This window comes from Labrus bergylta, chromosome 12, assembly GCF_963930695.1.
Source record: "Labrus bergylta chromosome 12, fLabBer1.1, whole genome shotgun sequence".
Classification (NCBI taxonomy): Eukaryota; Metazoa; Chordata; class Actinopteri; order Labriformes; family Labridae; genus Labrus; species Labrus bergylta.
The window spans coordinates 1,415,497-1,439,978 of NC_089206.1; the positions used below are offsets into that span (position 1 = coordinate 1,415,497).

Genomic DNA, 24,482 nt, shown 5'->3' on the forward strand with positions numbered 1-24,482 from the left:
AATAAATAATTTATATAATGAAAATCAATATAGATTGCCATATTTACATGAATACAAATATCTTGAATGGTACAGAATGGTACTTTATTTGAATAAAACTACAGATGTCAACTTTTAAAAATGCTGCCAATAAGTCTCCAAAATGGTCTACTGACCAAAACTCTGCGTTAAAAAAGAAAAGCGGATATAATTGTGTCCTTAAAAGAACGTTTGTTAGAGAAAAACCTCGGCATGTAGGAATTTCAAATATCAGAGAATAAACGTCGATTGATCAAGATATTCTTCTTTTATTCATCCTAAGTGACAATCACTCGGCCGATGAAGTTACTCAGACAAACATCAGAACAGTCTATGTTCAAATATTTATACATGTAAAAAATACTAAGTGTCCCTCTTTAAGATACAGTACAGATGATACGGACCCCTCCATGGTTACAGACTGAACTCTGTCATTCTGTTCCCCTCGAGTCGATGTGCAGAAACACTGTACACGTCAGCCACACTTAAAAAAAACCTCAAAATAAAACACAAATGAGGGAAACAATCGTCAAGTCGGTACAAAACACCTGTACTCTGTTATATTCTCACACATTATATTTAGTCAATTACCTCAGAGGTCATGCATTATTCCTCAACAACACTTTATAAAAAACATTTCACTCAGGATTTAGTCGTCATTAATAACAACGTCGACTTCAGTCAAATGGTCAAATTAAAGATGGCAGCTTAGTAAGGCATTGTCAGATTTTAAATTCCCTTGACAATTAAGTTGAGTATCAAACACTTGAAGAACAATATGTTGACGGGATCTTCCACGTCACAGAGATTCTTAACGATCCGCTTCAGGACACAAGAAATGACTCGGTTTGTGATCGATGAACACGTTAAAGGTCACATATTCTCCTCCTCTTTAAATAAGTCCACAAAACATGTCTACAAACATGATTAAATATCCGTTAAGCAGTGACAGCATTCGATTCAACATGATTCACACTCACCTATATTAAAAACTGTGTCCTATAAAAGTCTTTTTTATTATTATTTGTTTCTATGTACTCCGTAGTAGATGTGTAAAAATGTAAAATATTTACTAAAAAAAACTTACTTCTGAAAGCAGGTGATTTGATGTTACAGCAGAATTCACTTTTAAGTAGTGATCACACTCTTTCCTGAGTAAAATGTTCTTTACCATTCATCATTATTTGATACTGTAAATATATTCAATAACTCGTAGCGCTGATATAAAGGCAAAATCTGTCATGATAATGTCACACACACACACACACACACACACACACACACACACACACACACACACACACACACACACACACACACACACACACACACACACACACACACACACACACACACACACACACACACACACACACACACACACACACACATCATCTCAGCTGCTGCAGTTCTGGAGAGGCAGGAGAGGATGGGGAGGGGGAGGGGGAGGGGGGGAGTTGGAGGATGTGGTTATGGGAGGCAGCTCCTTACAGGAAAAATAGTCCTTCAAAGGAGCGAAGAGGTGACGGATGACGGGCACGCTCCACGCCTTCCCCAGCACCTTCTGCCTCTGCAGTCGGTTCATGTCCCGAACATCGGTGTAATGTTTTGGAAAACCAAAGATTCTGGGGATCGACAAGGGAGGAAGATCAGTGTTAGCAGAATTAACGTCATGTAGAGAAATGCTACACAATAAAAACATAAAGAAAAAATAACAGGTAAAAAAAAAAAAAGTGTCAAGCTGTACAACTAGAACTCTAAAACGACCTTATTCTGTACATCCTCTTTGCACGCCAGCAATCACAGTTTCATCACACACACACACTTTAAGGTAAGTATTAAGAGGCCTACTTCTCAAGCTCTGTGATCCAGAGGTTGTCCTCCCGGCCGTTATAGAGGACGGGCAGCAGAGAGACGTCTTTGCCCTGCTTCAGAGAGTTTCTGTTGGTGGTGATCGTCCTCACCTTCGTGACCTGAGAGAAAAACAACATTTATACTTCAGTGAAGATGTTAAGCATCATTTGTTTGGAGAGAAACTAAACAGTAAGAACACATCAAAAAGAAGAAGAGACTGCAGCAGGTTAAAGTCACTGACCCGGGCCTCTCTGCCGATCTCCAGACAGTCCTGCAGAGTCAGCTTGTCACTTTGGGACGCTATGATCGGCCTGCAAAAAAAACAAAGCATGCAAACTTTATTGATATGAAAACAAACATATAAAATATAAAGAAACACAAAAGAGGGGAGACAACACATGAAAGAAAGAAGAAAGCGATCAAATTCTAAATTGGGGGGGGGGGCTGAGGAAAAAATACTTGGGATCTGGCAGGAGAAACTTTGGGTGAAGTCAGAGGGAAAAATTCTGTTTGCATTCATACACGCAGTCCCTCCTGGAAATATCAGGAGCTTTCTGAGAGTGTGAAAGCTCTATAAGAGGGTTAACCAATCATCCTGCAGCTAAGAAGCCACAGGACCGATTCGGATCCAGACCTTGGGGGACTATAGCCTCCGTACATGGGCGTCTCATCCTTCCATTTTTTTAAGAGGGCGAATAAAGTGTCTGTTAAGATTTCTACTTACCGGTACTCACTTAAACTTCGATATATCAGAGGTGAGATTCTCTGGCCGAGCCCGGTCCAAAGCCGGGTCGGGCCATGTCTTTACAAATCTGCTGTTTTCCTTTATAATACAAGCTTCTGTGTTGCAATCCTTAAGATCTTATTTCAGATTTCAGCCATTTAATTACGACAGCCGACTTATTAAAGTCTGGATTCTTTTGGGCCCGATCTGAGCTTGACAAATCTATTGCTCCAGTCTAAGATCAAATCTTTAAACACTTATTTAACAACTTTTATTCTTCATGAGTTCTCACCTGCTCATCCCGGGGATGTTCCCCCAGAAGCAACGCGATCTGTGTGCAGGGCTGACATTGACCGCATCCACCAGCACCGGGTTAGACTGTTGAAGGATCAGATATGAACAACAGTCAGCTTGCTGTGTTACACACTTTAAGAACAGGTTGAGGAAAAAACAGCAGAACTAAGAGAGAAGGACGAGGCAGGAAGAAAACCAGTGAGGTAGAGTCAAAGAGGAGAAACAGAGGCGGAGAAGAAGAAGAGTTCAGGCATTAAAGCTGCTGCTGAGATCCAGTAAAAGGTTCAGACCTCGAGGAAGCGGCAGATGTTGACTTTGTCGTGGGTGTTCATAAATACAACATTTTCAAATAGCCAGAAGAACGGCCTGGGGTCTTCCTCTTTGGGCTTCAGCAGCTGGAGGATTCGGTAGAACTCAAAGAACAGTCTGCCGGTGCCCTCTGCAGGAGAGAAAGGGGAATTACAGCAGAGCAGAAAAAAGGTGCATGCTCTCTGAAGATGATGACTTTCAAACACAGCCAACTTTCTAGATGAGAAAACTAGTATTAAAAGTGCATCTTATACAACAGATTTTACAGTAATGTAAACTTTAATTTATGCTGTATTTATCTGTTAAGATTTTCCTTTTTAAATCGGAGAAAGAAAAATTTTGCATTGTCAGATTTCCCCCCAAAATCATTCAGCCCTCGGTGAAAGCCGCGTCTGTCTACATGTAATGACACTCCTTTTAACTCTCTGATAATTTCTCTAAAGCAATCATTTGTTGACGTCAGATTCATACCGTAAAGTCCTTTTCTGTACGGGTTGACGATGGAGAGGTCGTTGCAGGGGCTGCCACCGATCAGCAGGTCGAAAGGGCCCCACTTCTCGAGCTGGATCCATAAAACAGAACAAATTGAGACGAGCGTCATGTCAGGGACTTCAGTCTTTCTGTGCTGCATCTTCAAACATTAACGTTGTTCACTGTCCGTACAGAAGAGAAGTAAGCAGCGTGCGTAAACATACGTGTTTCTCGCTGATGAAGCGGGCGTCTCCCACCTGGACGATCTTCCTGTCATGGTTGACCTCGGCCACTGCTAATGAGTCCTCGCAGATCTCTGAGGCGACATACTTCTCTACTTGGAAGCCGAGCTCTTGCAGCACCAAGTAGCCTAGTAGAAGTGACCACAGACACGTTCACATAATGCAGGACCTCAGATAAAGGTTTCATATTTTATTTATTTGTAAGGTAAGAGAGCAGAAAAAGTCTCCCATCCTTTCGTCGACGTTTCAAAATTCAGGACTCGCAAAGAAAGGAGGATGGATACTCTGAGAGCTTCTAACCGCCAATTTCCACAGACACATTTTTTTAACAATGACGGAAAAATCTGAAGGCTGTCTGTCATTTTGACGGATTAGTATCACCAGGTGTCCACCACTCCTTCCTAACTCTCTCACAGCGCTGTCATTAACCACATGTAAAGCACCTGCAGTAGACCTCCCAGTCCAGTTGGGGGCGAGTGTGCATAATTAGTTAGTAATTGTTTTCTTCTGTAGGCTTTCTGACCTCACGTGCAAGACATCGTTGTCTAGCCAGTGTTGCAAGGAGGGCGACTTTCTCGCTAAATCTGGCGCCTTTTTATGTGAAAAGCTACTAGCGACATATCTAGTGACTTTTTCTGGTGTTTTGGAGACTCTAAACACCATCTAACGTGAAAGCACATATCGCTCTGCAGTTACTGTCCTCAACGAGCAGCGGGTGCTGCCGTGAGCCCCTCCCCGTCCCAAAGCACTCACAGTAGCCTCGCGCTGCAGTCACAGCAGAGAGGAGTCTAACGGCTGGTTGCTTTCATAGCATGGATATAGCTGGTGTGTTTCGGCACGGTACAGTTTATGCACGAGCACAAGCACACGGGTACACAATGTTGACAGCCTTCATTCAGGAGAAAGCCCAGAGTAATACGGACTTTTCATGAGAAATATATATGTATGTATGTAAAGTGCATTGCAGTTTGCTAATCAGTCATCACTTTTTTAGCCATCTGATGCATATTTTTTTCCCCCATCGTGGAGGGCCCTTACGTGCTCAGGGGCCCCTGGGTACGTGCCCGGAATACCCGTATGGTGGATCCGGGGTTGAGTATGTGGACATTGGCAGTAAGAGGCTCCAGAAGCTTGAAAACCAACCCAAAAACTACAAGTCTCTTTTATGTTTTTGTTTAGTAACAGAAAAGTTCAAATTTTGGCCAGGCCTTGCTCGAAAAAGAGGTCATTTGATCTCAAGCAATTCTTGCCTGGTAAGATAAAAGTTAAATAAAAATAAATAAATAAATAAAAAAAATTAGGGATTTAAAATAAAAAAGGGAAAAAACTCATTAAACACCCGGATCTTTTAGTACAACAGTAAAGAAATGTTTACAGTTTGTGTCTTAAGAACCAGGAAACAGGTCTGTGCACTCACCTGTTGCTATGCCATCGAACAGCGACAGAACTCGAATCGGTCTGCGACAGTCGGCGGGGATAGACGGGTAAACGCGGTGAGGCTCCTGCAAAAACAAAAGTCAGAACAAAGAGTTTTACTGTCGTAGCCTCCACACATGAATCAGAATCAGAAATACTTTATTAATCCCAGGGGGAAATTTGTTTGCTAAAGTTGCTCATAACACCAAAAATCAGTATGGGGGGCCCGACAGAACCGCTAGGCCACCCGGCGCCCGTAGAGAAGCCATTAATAAAAAAAGAAAATATCTGGCAGGTTAATTTAAAGAGGGAAAATGACGTCACAGCTCTAAAAGAAAAAAGTAATTTAACCCTTCTTCTACTGCTTAGATGCAAAGTATGTTTTAATAATCATTTTCTTCAGATGCAGCCGCACGTTAAATGTGTTCCATACTTGGAAATATTTTCAGGTTTGGTAAATATGAGGATCTGTTGGGACACTCACAAATGCCATGGCGCTGTTGTTGGCGAATAACTCCTGCACACGGATGCTCCAGTCCTCTCGGGGGATCAGAGCACCGTGGGGTTTGCGAGGCAGACACAGGTAACAGATCCACGGGTCCTTTTCCTTCAGCTCATCGAACGTCCCGGGGCCGACGAGGATGTTCAGACAGTCGGTGCAGTAAGACCTGTGAAGAAGAGGAGGAGCGACGATGAGAGGAAGGGGAAACCTCGGCTGACTGAATGGAGATGAATCAGGTGAAGACACACTGACCTGCTGCAGCTGTTGTTACCACACAGAATGACCTCCAGTCCATAGCAGCAGATGGTGCAGTACGACTGATACCCGTCTTCATCATAGCGGTGAAGAGTCTCTGTTAAGTTATTCTGCAGGAACACGGACAGCGGTTAGAGACTCGTACAGCACGTTTGCTGCTGCTGGTTGTTAAAATAAAGAGAAGTGGATGATCTCTTACTTTACACTTGGAGCACAGGCTGCCTTGGAACAGAGGATGGGATATCTCCACGTCTTTAGTGGTGCAACACAAACAAAAGCCTGCAGACACGACGACACAGACAGACGCTTATTTATATGTGGAATCAAAAGATGGGAGTTATTTTTAATAATCACAGGTAGAGAGGAACGAAAGGATTTAGAAATGAGAGTGACCTTCGATGTCCTGGTTCAATTTCATGATTTCCCGTATGGTCGACTCTGCAAGAAAGAAAAAACAGAAACACGGCCGGTCGCTTTAGAAGTTCTGCTTGCTAATATTTGTCACAGCTTTATTTTTGACGTCAACATCCACACATGACTTCAATAGAACATGTTGCATTGCACAAAAGTTACAGGGGCATAAATATCACGGCTTAATAATAGAGCGCCACAGGAAGGAGTCCTAAAACCAGGAAGTAAGTTAGCATCTGAGCGCCATGGGGTCTAACGTCTAAAAGTCAACGGGGATTTTGAATGTGTTTGTGGTTAGACTCCTGAAATAAGGTCTGTGGTTAACACAAGCTGAAGAGATGTTGGTGTTTTGTTAGAGCACATAAACTACGTTAGGTAATACCTCCACTTGTGAAGTTTGAAGTTTTTACTCGTCTTTAAAAAGGCGGTTGCTAACAAGTGGCTAAATGTGACTACAGTGGTTGTCGGGGACATTAAAGGTCATCACGCCGGACACAGAGGGCGGGAACTCTCTCACTAGTCGGAGATGTCTCCTGTAGGTTTAATCTTTAGGTTCAGGTGAATATTATGTTAGTAAACTATTTATTAAGATACGTGGATTAGTTTATCGGAGATCGTCTGAAGCATAACGCTAGTGACGTCACAATCATCCCACCGTGGTGTAGTTAGCTTTAGCATAACGTTAGCTTTTTACTTCTGTCGGCCGCATTAACGCTTCAAACATCATAAAGATGACGTTCATCTGTGAAGATTATCCTGCTGAACAAAACGCCTACGCTTCAGAAACGTGTTTGACACAGAGATTATTTTCTGCAGTGATCCAAAATCCAATGAAAACATCCCAGAGGAGGATTCTGTTTAGACGCCATGGTGACGCTTCCGGGTTGGCCTACAAAAATACTTCATATGGTTTGTTCTCCATTCATAATTCAAAGCTGTACCTCTGAACTTCTGGTCCGGCTGTGTGTAGACGCTGGTCGTTCGGTCCACCTTGTTGCACGTTTTGGTGAGCGTCCTCTTCTTGCTCGGCACAAAGTCCGGTGACATGTCGGTATCTAATCCATCCAACAGGCTGATTTTCTTCTGTTGGACTTTCCCTCCTCGTCCCCAGCCCCCCCGTCGCGCTGATAATTCTTCTCTGGATTTCTTCTTCTTCTTCAGGACTCCTTTAGCGTCCTGTCCTGCAGAATCTAATTCTTCTTCCCCCGCAGTTTTACTCCCTCCGCCGGCTCGTTTGTGGGCGGACGAGGAGGATTTGTTTTTGTCTTTTTTGAGGTCCGGGGTGTTGCCGCTCTTGCTGCTCATCGAGGAGGACGACGACTTGACCGAGTTATCAGAAGCGCTCGCTTTCAGGAAGAGCTTCTTCTTCACCTTTGGTTTGTGGTTCATCTTTTTAGTTTCACCTAAACGGGAACACAACATCCAAGTGACCATCAGATATTTTAAAAAAACAGCCAAGAAGAGTCAACTCAAAATCAATCAATGATTATCTAGCATAGTCGTGACATCATCATCTTTACACATTCCTCTCAGCGTCTAAACATCCTTCTAACCTCGATTACCTGAAGCAAAGATCTGATTTAAACTTACCGTGTCTTTGTGGGAAGACTACAGAGGGACTAAAGTGAAACAGGGAGTTTCCATTGACTCAAAACCTCCATTTCCTTTTATATCCTGCTGCGTTCTCACATAAGCTCAGTCAGACTTTCTGCAGAATAAATACGAGGAGGCTGGAGGAGAAACTCTGGATAAAGTCTGAGAGAAACATTCAGCCGTTTTTGTATTCTAAAAATGTGAAAGCTCTACGATTAGTAACTTTATAATGCCTTCTTAAAGATGTGTAAAAAGATGTTAAATCGCTCTTCTGTGATTAACTGCACGTCAGGGGTATAACTATACAAAATAATATTTTGTCAAAGTCTGACAGCATCAACGCTCTTAAATCAGATGTTCTCACCGTTTGTGGCACCAGCTGGTTTGAATCCATCCGGCCCCACGGGAAGAAATCCTCCAAAGGCCCAGTCCATCATGTGTTTGAGCTGCTCGTCTTTGTCCGCGACATCAACAGAGAAACGTTTCTTACAACGCAGAGCTGCCTCCTTTAACACACAAACACACAGAGAGACAATGCATCACACAGAACTTTCTAAAGAGGAGCCGATTTGATCCTGGATATATTTAGTATAAAAATGTAATTAAAAGTGATAAAAGGGATTCAAGATGAAGAACGCTACTCCTTGTTGGTGCATAGAGGTTAAAATCACACGTGTGATCCTGGTAGGTAAAATGAAAACTAAGTCAGAAAACGCAGAGACAGACGCACTGACCTGCAGCGACATGAAGATGGCCTCTCTGTAGGTGATGAAGACGGCAAAGGAGTTGGAGCAGAAGTGCTTAGCGAAGGCACCGAATGGTTTCAGATCCTTTACACTGACCTGGAATCAGAGCAGAGAACGCAAATCAATTACAAACACAGGACTTTGAATTTGATTTTATTCAAAGTGGGTGTCAAATGCCTAACTCAACAACATCTAACACAGTCGTCGATGTTGTAATTGTGCGCTGGGGCTTTGTTAACCTCCTGGTGCTCATTGATCTGACTCACCTGAGTGGACATACTCTGTCCGTACCACCACACCATCCTCTTCCCTGGAGGTTGAATCTCCTCGGAGGCTACGATGATGGCGGGCCAGGTGGAGAAACCGTTCACCAAACCCCACACCAGAATTCCCTAAACAAAACAAACACAAGAAGTTACACGGCGACTACCGACCGTTTCTGAGTGTAGTGTCACACAGCAAGTTAAAAAAACCCATTTAGAGGAGATGACATTTGAAGGTTATAAACATCGACTGAGTGGCGACCCCCGTCTGTTCCTGCAGGGGGCGCTGGAGTTCCATCGATGGCGGTCTCCATGCTGGAAATGCTGTCTCAGTCTAACTTTCAGTCAACCTAACGGCAGGCTGAGAGCTGGAGCTGAGGCGGGTTTTAAACCTCCTGACAAACCGTTACACCGCGCCCTGCTGTATGTACATCTTCCTTCCTGTTCTTAAAATGTTTGTTTATAAATTTGCGTCAGTTTCCCCAAAACAGTCTGTTTTTTTGGGGAACTCTGATATAAAATTAGAAGAATGTTCTAAGAACTTTCAAGGACATTTTGCTTTTTCTGTCATCATCCATCTGTCTTCCATGACTGGAAATTGTTCATCTGTTTTCTAACTAACCACTAGACTACTGCCCTATTTTAACCTGTTTTTTTTGTTTAATGTATTTCTTTATATGCTCTCTTTTTACTGATGTATGTCTGATGGTGTTTTATAAAATAACCGCCTTACATTTCTGTAGTACCTTCTCGTCTGTGATTAGTACTACCTGAACACTTACCACATATTTTGCTGGATCAGAGGAGTTGATTTTGGAAACCACGTTGTCGTCGTCTTCCTCGCTCACGATGTAAACCGTCTCGGCCACTGGAGTCCTCTGACCTGCAGAGACAATCAACTGTTTAATCTGCTGCTCTTTAAACTCGGATTATTTCAGGTTCTCCGAACATCACGACTCAAACATTTTCATGCTGCTGTTAAAGTATTTACAGATTCAATTCAGCGACCAGACATTTTGATATTGAATGTAAAGGGTTAATAACGTGGAGACAGCTGACCTCTTTTTGAATTTCATGTACAATAAATGCAAATATCGTTTGTCATTATTATTATTATTTTTTTAAATATTTATTTTGGGCTTTTCGTGCCTTTAATGCAGAGAGAGGACAGTGGATAGAGTCAGAAACCAGAGAGAGAGAGGACAGTGGATAGAGTCAGAAACCAGAGAGAGAGAGAGGACAGTGGATAGAGTCTGAAACCAGAGAGAGAGAGAGGACAGTGGATAGAGTCTGAAACCAGAGAGAGAGAGAGAGGACAGTGGATAGAGTCAGAAACCAGAGAGAGAGAGGACAGTGGATAGAGTCAGAAACCAGAGAGAGAGAGGACAGTGGATAGAGTCAGAAACCAGAGAGAGAGAGGACAGTGGATAGAGTCAGAAACCAGAGAGAGAGAGAGGACAGTGGATAGAGTCAGAAACCAGAGAGAGAGAGGACAGTGGATAGAGTCTGAAACCAGAGAGAGAGAGAGGACAGTGGATAGAGTCTGAAACCAGAGAGAGAGAGAGAGGACAGTGGATAGAGTCAGAAACCAGAGAGAGAGAGGACAGTGGATAGAGTCTGAAACCAGAGAGAGAGAGGACAGTGGATAGAGTCAGAAACCAGAGAGAGAGAGAGAGGACAGTGGATAGAGTTAGAAACCAGAGAGAGAGAGAGAGGACAGTGGATAGAGTCAGAAACCAGAGAGAGAGAGGACAGTGGATAGAGTCAGAAACCAGAGAGAGAGAGAGGACAGTGGATAGAGTCAGAAACCAGAGAGAGAGAGAGGACAGTGGATAGAGTCAGAAACCAGAGAGAGAGAGGACAGTGGATAGAGTCTGAAACCAGAGAGAGAGAGAGGACAGTGGATAGAGTCAGAAACCAGAGAGAGAGAGGACAGTGGATAGAGTCTGAAACCAGAGAGAGAGAGGACAGTGGATAGAGTCAGAAACCAGAGAGAGAGAGAGAGGACAGTGGATAGAGTTAGAAACCAGAGAGAGAGAGAGAGGACAGTGGATAGAGTCAGAAACCAGAGAGAGAGAGAGGACAGTGGATAGAGTCAGAAACCAGAGAGAGAGAGAGGACAGTGGATAGAGTCAGAAACCAGAGAGAGAGAGGACAGTGGATAGAGTTAGAAACCAGAGAGAGAGAGAGGACAGTGGATAGAGTCAGAAACCAGAGAGAGAGAGAGGACAGTGGATAGAGTCAGAAACCAGAGAGAGAGAGAGGACAGTGGATAGAGTCAGAAACCAGAGAGAGAGAGGACAGTGGATAGAGTCTGAAACCAGAGAGAGAGAGAGGACAGTGGATAGAGTCAGAAACCAGAGAGAGAGAGGACAGTGGATAGAGTCTGAAACCAGAGAGAGAGAGAGAGGACAGTGGATAGAGTCAGAAACCAGAGAGAGAGAGGACAGTGGATAGAGTCTGAAACCAGAGAGAGAGAGGACAGTGGATAGAGTCAGAAACCAGAGAGAGAGAGAGAGGACAGTGGATAGAGTTAGAAACCAGAGAGAGAGAGAGAGGACAGTGGATAGAGTCAGAAACCAGAGAGAGAGAGGACAGTGGATAGAGTCAGAAACCAGGGAGAGAGAGGACAGTGGATAGAGTCAGAAACCAGAGAGAGAGAGGACAGTGGATAGAGTCTGAAACCAGAGAGAGAGAGGACAGTGGATAGAGTCAGAAACCAGGGAGAGAGAGGACAGTGGATAGAGTCAGAAACCAGAGAGAGAGAGAGGACAGTGGATAGAGTCAGAAACCAGAGAGAGAGAGGACAGTGGATAGAGTCAGAAACCAGGGAGAGAGAGGACAGTGGATAGAGTCAGAAACCAGAGAGAGAGAGGACAGTGGATAGAGTCAGAAACCAGAGAGAGAGAGAGGACAGTGGATAGAGTCAGAAACCAGAGAGAGAGAGGACAGTGGATAGAGTCTGAAACCAGAGAGAGAGAGGACAGTGGATAGAGTCAGAAACCAGGGAGAGAGAGGACAGTGGATAGAGTCTGAAACCAGAGAGAGAGAGAGGACAGTGGATAGAGTCTGAAACCAGGGAGAGAGAGGACAGTGGATAGAGTCTGAAACCAGAGAGAGAGAGAGGACAGTGGATAGAGTCAGAAACCAGAGAGAGAGGACAGTGGATAGAGTCTGAAACCAGGGAGAGAGAGGACAGTGGATAGAGTCAGAAACCAGAGAGAGAGAGAGGACAGTGGATAGAGTCAGAAACCAGGGAGAGAGAGGACAGTGGATAGAGTCAGAAACCAGAGAGAGAGAGAGGACAGTGGATAGAGTCAGAAACCAGGGAGAGAGAGAGGACAGAGGATAGAGTCTGAAACCAGAGAGAGAGAGAGAGGACAGAGGATAGAGTCAGAAACCAGAGAGAGAGGACAGTGGATAGAGTCAGAAACCAGAGAGAGAGAGAGAGGACAGTGGATAGAGTCAGAAACCAGAGAGAGAGGACAGTGGATAGAGTTAGAAACCAGAGAGAGAGAGAGAGGACAGTGGATAGAGTCAGAAACCAGAGAGAGAGAGGACAGTGGATAGAGTCAGAAACCAGGGAGAGAGAGGACAGTGGATAGAGTCAGAAACCAGAGAGAGAGAGGACAGTGGATAGAGTCTGAAACCAGAGAGAGAGAGGACAGTGGATAGAGTCAGAAACCAGGGAGAGAGAGGACAGTGGATAGAGTCAGAAACCAGAGAGAGAGAGAGGACAGTGGATAGAGTCAGAAACCAGAGAGAGAGAGGACAGTGGATAGAGTCAGAAACCAGGGAGAGAGAGGACAGTGGATAGAGTCAGAAACCAGAGAGAGAGAGGACAGTGGATAGAGTCAGAAACCAGAGAGAGAGAGAGGACAGTGGATAGAGTCAGAAACCAGAGAGAGAGAGGACAGTGGATAGAGTCTGAAACCAGAGAGAGAGAGGACAGTGGATAGAGTCAGAAACCAGGGAGAGAGAGGACAGTGGATAGAGTCTGAAACCAGAGAGAGAGAGAGGACAGTGGATAGAGTCTGAAACCAGAGAGAGAGAGAGGACAGTGGATAGAGTCAGAAACCAGAGAGAGAGAGAGGACAGTGGATAGAGTCGGAAACCAGGGAGAGAGAGGACAGTGGATAGAGTCAGAAACCAGGGAGAGAGAGGACAGTGGATAGAGTCAGAAACCAGAGAGAGAGGACAGTGGATAGAGTCTGAAACCAGGGAGAGAGAGGACAGTGGATAGAGTCAGAAACCAGAGAGAGAGAGAGGACAGTGGATAGAGTCAGAAACCAGAGAGAGAGAGAGGACAGTGGATAGAGTCAGAAACCAGAGAGAGAGAGAGGACAGTGGATAGAGTCAGAAACCAGGGAGAGAGAGAGGACAGAGGATAGAGTCTGAAACCAGAGAGAGAGAGAGAGGACAGAGGATAGAGTCAGAAACCAGAGAGAGAGGACAGTGGATAGAGTCAGAAACCAGAGAGAGAGAGAGAGGACAGTGGATAGAGTCAGAAACCAGAGAGAGAGGACAGTGGATAGAGTCAGAAACCAGAGAGAGAGAGGACAGTGGATAGAGTCAGAAACCAGAGAGAGAGAGAGAGGACAGTGGATAGAGTCAGAAACCAGAGAGAGAGGACAGTGGATAGAGTCAGAAACCAGAGAGAGAGAGGACAGTGGATAGAGTCAGAAACCAGAGAGAGAGGACAGTGGATAGAGTCAGAAACCAGAGAGAGAGGACAGTGGATAGAGTCTGAAACCAGAGAGAGAGAGGACAGTGGATAGAGTCAGAAACCAGAGAGAGAGAGGACAGTGGATAGAGTCTGAAACCAGGGAGAGAGAGGACAGTGGATAGAGTCTGAAACCAGGGAGAGAGAGGACAGTGGATAGAGTCTGAAACCAGAGAGAGAGAGGACAGTGGATAGAGTCAGAAACCAGAGAGAGAGAGAGGACAGTGGATAGAGTCTGAAACCAGGGAGAGAGAGAGAGGACAGTGGATAGAGTCAGAAACCAGGGAGAGAGAGAGGACAGTGGATAGAGTCTGAAACCAGAGAGAGAGAGAGGACAGTGGATAGAGTCTGAAACCAGAGAGAGAGGACAGTGGATAGAGTCAGAAACCAGAGAGAGAGAGGACAGTGGATAGAGTCTGAAACCAGAGAGAGAGAGGACAGTGGATAGAGTCTGAAACCAGAGAGAGAGAGAGGACAGTGGATAGAGTCTGAAACCAGGGAGAGAGAGGACAGTGGATAGAGTCAGAAACCAGAGAGAGAGAGAGAGGACAGTGGATAGAGTCAGAAACCAGGGAGAGAGAGGACAGTGGATAGAGTCAGAAACCAGGGAGAGAGAGGACAGTGGATAGAGTCAGAAACCAGAGAGAGAGAGGACAGTGGATAGAGTCTGAAACCAGAGAGAGAGGACAGTGGATAGAGTCAGAAACCAGGGAGAGAGAGGACAGTGGATAGAGTCAGAAACCAGAGAGAGAGAGGACAGTGGATAGAGTCAGAAACCAGAGAGAGAGAGGACAGTGGATAGAGTCAGAAACCAGGGAGAGAGAGGACAGTGGATAGAGTCAGAAACCAGAGAGAGAGAGAGGACAGTGGATAGAGTCAGAAACCAGGGAGAGAGAGAGGACAGAGGATAGAGTCTGAAACCAGAGAGAGAGAGAGAGGACAGAGGATAGAGTCAGAAACCAGAGAGAGAGGACAGTGGATAGAGTCAGAAACCAGAGAGAGAGAGAGAGGACAGTGGATAGAGTCAGAAACCAGAGAGAGAGGACAGTGGATAGAGTCAGAAACCAGAGAGAGAGAGGACAGTGGATAGAGTTAGAAACCAGAGAGAGAGAGAGAGGACAGTGGATAGAGTCAGAAACCAGAGAGAGAGAGGACAGTGGATAGAGTCAGAAACCAGGGAGAGAGAGGACAGTGGATAGAGTCAGAAACCAGAGAGAGAGAGAGGACAGAGGATAGAGTCTGAAACCAGGGAGAGAGAGAGGACAGAGGATAGAGTCTGAAACCAGAGAGAGAGGACAGTGGATAGAGTCAGAAACCAGAGAGAGAGAGAGGACAGTGGATAGAGTCTGAAACCAGAGAGAGAGGACAGTGGATAGAGTCAGAAACCAGGGAGAGAGAGGACAGTGGATAGAGTCAGAAACCAGAGGACAGTGGATAGAGTCAGAAACCAGAGAGAGAGAGAGGACAGTGGATAGAGTCAGAAACCAGAGAGAGAGAGGACAGTGGATAGAGTCTGAAACCAGAGAGAGAGAGGACAGTGGATAGAGTCAGAAACCAGGGAGAGAGAGGACAGTGGATAGAGTCTGAAACCAGAGAGAGAGAGGGGACAGTGGATAGAGTCTGAAACCAGAGAGAGAGAGAGGACAGTGGATAGAGTCAGAAACCAGAGAGAGAGAGAGGACAGTGGATAGAGTCGGAAACCAGGGAGAGAGAGGACAGTGGATAGAGTCAGAAACCAGGGAGAGAGAGGACAGTGGATAGAGTCTGAAACCAGAGAGAGAGGACAGTGGATAGAGTCTGAAACCAGAGAGAGAGAGGACAGTGGATAGAGTCTGAAACCAGAGAGAGAGGACAGTGGATAGAGTCTGAAACCAGAGAGAGAGGACAGTGGATAGAGTCTGAAACCAGAGAGAGAGAGGACAGTGGATAGAGTCAGAAACCAGAGAGAGAGAGAGGACAGTGGATAGAGTCTGAAACCAGAGAGAGAGAGAGGACAGTGGATAGAGTCTGAAACCAGAGAGAGAGGACAGTGGATAGAGTCAGAAACCAGAGAGAGAGAGGACAGTGGATAGAGTCTGAAACCAGAGAGAGAGAGCGGGGAATGACATGTGGAAAGGGGCCAAGGGTGGAAGTGAACCCGGGCCTACCGCTCGAGACGAGAGTCTCAATACATGGGACGCGCGCCCTAACCATTGGGCCACCAGAGCGCCCCCGTTTGTCATTATTTTCCAAAATTATAAACAATACTTCACATTTCTTACTTTCTTCCTCGGCCGGTGTGTTCGGACGTATTTTGGATTCTCCTCTGACGTCAACTTCTTCTAAAAAACAGGAAAAAGAAAACAAGCATGTTTATTATTATCACCACTCCTGCTTGTGTTTTGACGGACAGATTCACTGCACAGTGGAGGGAAAATATCGTGCTTTTTGAGTGTGCAACAGCCTGCCACTAACACGTTAGTCTTGTCTGATCTCTTCCATGAAATATGACACCATTTTTACAATTATAATCGACCTGTTTGAGTTCATCATCGCCTCTTCTTGGAAAAAAAGGTCGGCGAGGAACCTTCATCTTATTTTCATGAATAAAACTCTGAATCTGTCTTCTAGCGAGGTGGGCTAAATGACTCATCAACTAGGGGGGGAAACGGACCCTTCATCTTCACTTTGCGAGATAAATAACCATCATACACATGTCTTACCTTCTGACTCCGCCCCTCTTTTGGTGGGCCACTTCTCAAAGTCTTCTACGACGACCACATCTGATAAACGGAGGAAACAGACATTCAGGTTATACTGTGATAACTGTGTCAGAGCATGAAGCGGGGACAGAAACATGTAACTGTCAGGACGGCAGCGTGAATCTGTCGCACGCTCGTCTTACCGGAGGAGTTGTCCGTGTGGCCGGAGTCCTCTGCGTGATGTTTGACAGGAATCTCCAGGACCGGTTTGGTCTGAGAACTCTCGCCCTCCTCCGATGAAGATTCTCCGTCACCTTTTTCTTTTTTCTTCCGGTCGTCATTACCCGTGTGACTGTATCGCCTTCTGCGGACGCGGGGTCGTCCTGCACTCCTGCCTGGTTCACGTGGCGCTCTATTGACGACGACCTTAAGACCGGCACAAAACACACAAGTTATTCAAACTCACAACATATCTACAGAGGAAATGAAGGATCACAACAAATCCCACCTGTCGCTCCTTTCCTGCATGTCATTCCTCACTCTCTCTCTCCCTGATTTCCAGCTCTATTGTAATGGAAAAATTATGTTTTGTCGATCTATCACCAAGAAACAAGCAATGTCTTTCCTTGGAATGTGCTCTTACTGTCGACAGTTCATTCCAAACTTCTCAGTTCTTGAACGTCCCTTACGAGAAGTCGCGCATGCTAACGGTTTGACTTCTTCAGGCACCCTTCAATGGACTGATAAGCGCAGTAACATCCTTTGAAACATTGGAAGAAGACCTACAGTCCACTCCCACACTGGGTGTTCCTAACCCCGCTAAACCTTTCGTTCAATGTGTGGACGAGAGGTTGTATGACGTCGGCCTTGCTACAGAAACATGACGCTCACCTTAAACCTGTGACTGTATTGACACTCTGAAGCTTTGTTCCTTCTATTTGCAAGAAGAATGAAACTAATCAAAGACACTGATTGACTCATGATCCTTTCTTTTTGCATTGTTAACAAGAATTTCCAGCACACTATCCACTGTCCTATCTCTCTAATAAAGGCACAAAATAAATCTTTAAAAAACTTGAATTAAAAAGCTGTGCTTTTATTTTGAAAAGGCGTCGTTGGAGAAGGACTTTAGTTACCGTAAAATCTGTGGTGTAAGATGCACTTTTAATACTGATTGCGACAAAACACCTGTGCAACCATTATACCAGTATAAAAAGTCAATTTAAGTCATTTGAGTTCCAGAGAAAGGGGGCAGTTTGGAGAAGGATCTGTCCCCCCTAGTTCTATGTCGGGGAAGAGGTTGGCGTTGGAGGGTACGGGAAGGAGTGTGACGGTGGAGGAGAGCAGGCTGAGGTTTCAAAAGATGAAAGAAAACTTCACTGCACAGACTAAAAACATGCTTTGAGTTTTGTCAGTACGCTTACCTTAGCAAACACGGCCTCCGGCTGTAGAGAGCCCGGCAGCGCCAGGAGGGTCAGAACCAGTCTGCGCAGAATGGAGTGCGGTTGGATGTAGAGCAACATCTGTACAGACGACACAGGAAAATGTTGTAATGACATTAAAGCAGTTTTTCTGCAGTTCGACCAATTAAACAACAACTTCTTTGATATGATTCTGGTAAAAATCCAACGATATCAAGGCCCGTTTTTTAAGGCTTTTCATGCCTTTATTTTGAAAGATAGGACAGAAGATAGAGTCAGAAATTAGGGAGAGAGGGAGAATGGGAACTGACATAGGTCAAAGGTCAGACCCAAACCCGGGCCATGCAATTGGAGGAATCCATACATGCAGCGCGCAGTGTACAAATACTGTGTACGTTCTTTTTCTTAATTACTAAAACATAGACAAACTCCTGCACGATGAATTTGTGCAATGTAGGTCGTGCAAATAAAGATTTATTGATAGAGCGACAACTTTTGGCTAAAAATATGACAGACGGATAGATGTCTGAAGGTTTTGTTGAAGCTTCTGAACTTTGCGACTCTTTTCATCATTAAAAAACATACAACAGTGAATTGTTTTTAAACACACAGCATGATGGAAAAGGGGTTTATGGTCATGGTTAAATAAGTTGGAGTAGGTTGTGTTTTCAGTTTACCTTTCTCCAGCTTTGGTCTTTTCCTGGTCCACTCGTCCTCTTGTCCTCGACCATATCTATCACCCTGACGTAGTCCTTTATTAAGAGTTCATGCTCTTGAGATCCAGGCTCACACAAACCCAGATGAAGCCCAAGCTCTGACAACGCCTGCTCACGTAGTGAGGGGGAAACAGATTTTAAATACATAAAGATTTTGTGGATTTGTGTTGGTTCTGACATACTTATATGAAACACTATAAGTCAAAGATACAACAAACACTGAGCTACATGCGGCTGCACTGTAGTATAACAGAAAAACATCTTCTTACTTTGGGATCATCTGGGTGTTTCAGCATGATGCTGATGTTCCTCAGTGACATGTCTCCAAGCTGCTTGGGAAGACTCTCCACTAAACTCTCCAGAGTGACTTTGTAGAAAGTTGCTGCATTTCTCAGGAACTCCTTCCTCTCTTGCTCCCCAAGATCCACGACCGCAGTGGCCCACAGGAACTCCCTGGCCTGAGGTCCTACGTCGAGCTTCGACGGGGGGAGCTGCTTCTTTTCATCATTGAGAAGTTGCAGGTCTCGACCCCTGAGGAAGTCCTGTCTCGCAGACGGCTCCAGGAGACTGGATGTGTAGGTGCTAACAATCATGGCGGCGAACTGGAGCTGAGTAGCCACATCCTCTTTGTCCTGTTGTCGCATGTTGTGCAGAGCTCGCAGGGGCTGCAAGGCACTTGAAATAAACAGAAAGTGCAGCTTGACTTTATGATCCATGAGTTGGTTTCGGATCCGGCGAGCATCCTCTGATTGCCCCGCTGATTTAAAATAATCCACTAAAGCCCTCCACTTCTCTACCATCCTCTTCACAGAGTTGATGATAAACATAAACTGTTCAGAGGTATTAAGGGACGGGTTATAAGCCCCTGCAAATATCAGTTTCAGAGTCTGATTTGAAGGGCAAGTGGAGTGGTGATGATGGATGACTTTAACCAGGTCAACCGCAGGACTAAAGGAAGCCAAAAGTGCAGCCTCGCAGGCTCTTTCGACCATCCCAGACAGGCCGCAGAGTGATAAAAACTTACTGTTGATGGTTTGGAGCTTGGACACAAACACCTGGCTCAGCTTTGGATTTGGAGTGTTACAATAAAACATAGTGAGGTAGTAAATAGGAAGGCCACTTTTCTCTAAGGAATCAAGCAGAAGGCGTGCGTCAGTGTTTCCAGTTTCTTTGCCTGTGACAGTTTCCGTCATCGCTGGAGGATCAACGCTCATTTCTCCAGTTTCTTTGCCCGGGACAGGCTCGGTGTCCGTGTTCGCTGGGGTGTCCACACTCATCTGCAGAGTGAACAGCGGCCTCACAACGCTGACCTCTAAGTTCTGGTCAAAGTAGCCAATCAGAACGACACTTGTGGTGTGTCCTTCGCCTAGCTCCACCCCCATGTACAGGTAAAGGCAGTATGGAGTATGACAGCAGGCCTGGATGATGTCTGAGGGGTGTGTTGCACTCAACATGGCACGGTGAGTTTTTGCTTTAATGTTGGAGTCCTCACAGTACCTCCGGATGAAACACAGCAAAGTATCTCTGCATGGAAAACTAGTCCCTTGATTTCCATCGACCACTGCTGCTGCTCCACTGTTTACGTCCTGCGGCTGTGCACAATCTCCATTCACAGTCGTCTCCATTTTCTCTGCTTCCAGCTCTGTCGTCACACCCAAGACGTCGTCCTCGTCTGATATCAACACAATCACATCGTCATTCTTGTTCAAACCCTCCTTCGATTTTTCTTTACTTTGGACTTCCGCTGTTTTGGCATCTTGAGATTTCTTCACATTCACCCCTGACGTCTGGAGAGGCGTCCTGGAGGTTTGATCTTTAAAAAAAAAGAAAGTAAAAAAGACAATTAGCATGCTGAAATGTAAGACATGGAGCAGGTAATACACTGGCTTCAAACTCCTTTTAGATTTTGAGATATCGATCCATGTCACATAAATCAGGAATGTGAAACACAAACCCACCCATGTCACAAAAACAAGCCAAGAAGATGACGCACAAAAAAGGACAAAACTAATGTTTTAGTGTAATGGTCATCTTTTTGTTATTATTTTTCAGCACAGTGAGCATCGCACATGATCACATGCTGACTGTCCACACTGAATCCATTTCTTAGCTCTGTGAATTTTGTGGTTCCTCTTCAACCAGTATAACATCTAGTGCTTTTATCTTGAAGGTGGACACACACATATGTGTAGTGCTTTGTATTGAAAAGCTGTTGACTCATAACACAACAATCAGAGGATCGTCAATAAACGGCTCAATGTGAGATGGAAAAAGGTTTTTGTCCGGTGTTGTTGACACAAGTCAAAGTTCAACTTTTCAATCCCGGATGTGGATATTATTTATGCACTATTATCTTCCCTTTATAAAACAAGCTAACGAGCTCTGCTGAGTGAGAAAGTCCCCCTCCTTCCTCGTCCGTCTAAGTGAGCCACAGAGCGGGAAATAGAAACGGGACGGGGTAGAAATGGTAGAAATAGTGCGCCGCGTCACACTGCTACGCTAGCGAGCAGTTAGAACACTCAAATAGAAAAGAATACAATCAGGCTGATTTTGTCGCTGACGCTCGCTTGTGTTGCATGCTGTTAGGACGGGCTGTCAGACCCTTATTGCCCTTTATTAACATTAAAAACAGAAGAAAATACTTGTTATAAAAATAAACCAAACAGCTAGGTAAGAAATCTATGTGTGTGTGTGTGTGTGTGTGTGTGTGTGTGTGTCTGTGTCTGTGTGTGTGTGTGTTTCATGCACAGACTCACAGTGACCGCTCCCACCTGAGTCAGCAGGAAGCAATCTCAGTCCACCTCTGGCCTTTATGGGATCGTACTCTTGGTCTGTTCGGTTCTCTTCAAAGAACTGTTTAAACCAGTGCAGGAAGGCCAGACACACCAGAGAGTTCCTCTCCACCAGCGTCTTGATGGGGATGTACTGGAGGGAGGAAAGAAGGGGGCTTTAGACTCTCCCTGGTATTAAAGTAGATAACACGTTTTAAATATCTCTAATGTATTTATTTAGCACACAACAGTGTTTGCGATATCTATTCTGTAGTTTCTTGTTGTTCAGCTAACATGCAGTGATATCAATAATTCTACAACGCTTTAATATCTGGCAGGTTCATTGTTAAGGCTTTTACCTGTAATGAGATGATATTAAACACTTTTATACTTCTAAGCCGTTCCCCTCTTCTGTAACTCACTCTGCGCACTCCAACTTTTCTGAATGCATCCCGCAGAATACTGAAGTTGATAAGACAGTCTGCATTGTTGTAGCTTTGGAACCGGACCTTGGAGAGCTGCAGCGACTGGGGAAAGCACCAGACCATCAGCTGGCAAAATGCTGCGCCTGGAAATCACACAAATAAACGTTAAGAGGAACTGAGGACAGACAGGTCTGCTGTGCAAAGTATACAGTCCAGTTTGAACAATAAACAGTGTTTCCCACACATAGACGATACCTGGACAGGCCGCCCAGGAATATTTTTTGCCGCTTAAGTATAGTTCCCGACATTTTTTGGTTTATCAATTAAATCACCGAACACGAGAGAGAGAGAGAAAAAGAGAGTGCTTAGTCCGCCATCTTGGATATGTTGATAGAATTACACGGAGATGTCCACAGCACTTATTACTAAGTCCAGTCTTGCCTCCTGTGACCCCCCCCGCCCCCCCTCCTCCCATCTGACAGGAGATATAATGTCACGCTGTGAGGTGGTCATGTATGAATTAGCAACTCAGGAAGATTTCTGGGCCAGGTTGTCTAAAATTTTGAAGAAATTTGTGTTTTAGTAAACATCTTATGCCGTCTTTACTCTCTCGTCTCAATGGCAGCTGTTTGTCCAAGCAAATCAACCATCTGAAACTGCATGGAGAACTATAATAGCAGAACATGTGATTTATTGTTCAAGTTTCTTCACAGTACATCAAAACGACACTTTGCATGCTGACTTACCTGTGCACACCTGCTCCACTTTGGTGAAGTCCGCCTTTAAAGTTGTATTGAGCCAGCTCAGCAGCTCACTACAGTTTGGTGCCCCCTGTGAACCGGCGGTGTCGTTCACTGCCACAGTGACGTCCATCTCCTGAAGGGATGGACCTGCACAGACACCACAAAAACACATCCACACATAGGAGTCACACAAAGAAACACACTAACGCAGTGATACAAGCATCGATACATTAGGACCAGAAATCACACTTCTGAATTCATCTCAATAATTTAAGATTATGTTTATTAAGATTATATGATGTAGATGTTGGAGGTATTAAGAACATAAAGGGGCGCTGGTGGTGCAGTGGTGCAGTGGTTAGTGTGTGCACCCCATGTATGGAGGCTGTAGTCCTCCAAGCGGGCAGCCCAGGTTCGATTCCCACCTGTGGCTCCTTTCACGCAAAAATTTAAAAAAGAACATAAAGACATGACAGAGGTATTTTTTTTAATTAGATTGTGCGTTCACAAAATGTGGCTGACACTTCATCCAGGGTTACTGCAGTCTTCAAAATGAAATTTATGACTTTTTAAGACCTTCCTAGACCCAAACAAAGACAATGTATTGCCATTTTTGCACCACTTGGCATCTGATCTTTTCTGATTACATGTGGGACATGATGGCTTTGACTCCCATTGTCACAAAACACAAGAAATACAAGAAATGGATTTCCATTTAAAGGCTGCTCATAATGCAAATGACTTGTCATGTGAAGGAGCAATTCACAAATAGAATAAAAGATCATATAAGCCTGACTAGAGGTTGTGAATCAGATAAAGAAAACAGACATTTCTCAGTCAAGATGTAAGACTTTTTAAGGATCTGTAGTAGGGGTGCAGAAATGCAAAATTTTCTCTAATCCATTTTCTCGAAACAATTACGACCCATTGTTAAAGCCAGTACTCGAGTAATCGTTTTGTAGTTCTTTTTTTCTGTGATTCTTTTCCCCCACAGGAGGCCCCGCCCCCAAATATGACGCGATGACGACTGTATCTACTGATTAATTTGAATCTTCTGGATTTTAATAATTGTTAGTAAGATGCCTTTGTATTAAGATCCAAATTAGGACATTTCTTACTTCAACAGACAGCAAACTTCAAATAAAACTTCACACAGGCGTGTTATGATCGTTTTAACACTTTATTATAATCAGAGCAGTGAGTGTGGCGAGCGGACGTGCAGACGTCAATGTGCACTCATCGCACGTTAAAACTGTTTTGACAGAAACATTGTGTTAACAAAGACTCCAGTCTGCAGTGTAGAGCACACTTTACTCAGGTTAATGAAGTTACAATAGAACAGGTGAACTGTTTCATCTTTCTCCTCTGTGCGTCATGACACACTCGCTCAATCTCACTCATCCGTCTGCTGTTTGAGCTCTCTCTCCCTATAAGGTTGTTCTGTTTTGTAGTTATTAAAAGAATAATCATCTAAAATTCCAAAATATATGAAAACATCTAGTTATGCTGCTCTGTCCTGGATGATCAAACGTTGTTTGGTGGAGTAAAGCGGTAATCGCAAAGTGAAAGTCCTTCTTTTTCTGTGGACTAAAAAGACAATTTGAACTGAACTCTCGTAGATCATTTTGCATATTTGTTTGTTTGGGACTTTTTGTTCATTGTGAATTCATAGGGGCGTAAATTAAAGGGATATTTTTGTTAGGGTAGCAGCGTACGGATCAACAGCGGACGCGTTTCAGCACAGAGCCTTGATCAGCGCTTTGTTTGTCATCTATTTTCTTTTTGCGCTCGTGCACCTGAAGTTTTATTTCTGTTTGAGTGTCTATGCTCCTTTTTTTCTGTTTTGAATTAAGCCTATCCTAGAACCCACAATGCAACAAGAAACATTTATAAAAATGTGGACT

The 24,482-nt window shown here is 44.5% G+C and overlaps 1 protein-coding gene across 1 annotated transcript; it reads right to left on the reverse strand.

Annotated features, from left to right (window-relative positions):
• Window positions 1-88: 88 nt before the first annotated feature.
• Window positions 89-20,148, reverse strand: LOC110004536 (DNA (cytosine-5)-methyltransferase 3B-like). Its single transcript, XM_065961144.1, is given in 24 exon segments — window positions 89-1,475; window positions 1,478-1,643; window positions 1,870-1,991; window positions 2,114-2,183; window positions 2,889-2,974; window positions 3,181-3,329; window positions 3,671-3,761; window positions 3,895-4,040; window positions 5,330-5,414; window positions 5,813-5,996; window positions 6,083-6,195; window positions 6,285-6,364; window positions 6,479-6,523; window positions 7,438-7,899; window positions 8,454-8,595; window positions 8,824-8,931; window positions 9,102-9,227; window positions 9,881-9,981; window positions 16,083-16,142; window positions 16,524-16,583; window positions 16,706-16,928; window positions 17,927-18,025; window positions 18,601-18,747; window positions 18,909-20,148. Coding segments are annotated over 24 exon segments (4,116 nt in total). The 5' UTR covers window positions 20,094-20,148; the 3' UTR covers window positions 89-1,409.
• Between the last annotated feature and the right edge of the window lie 4,334 nt (window positions 20,149-24,482).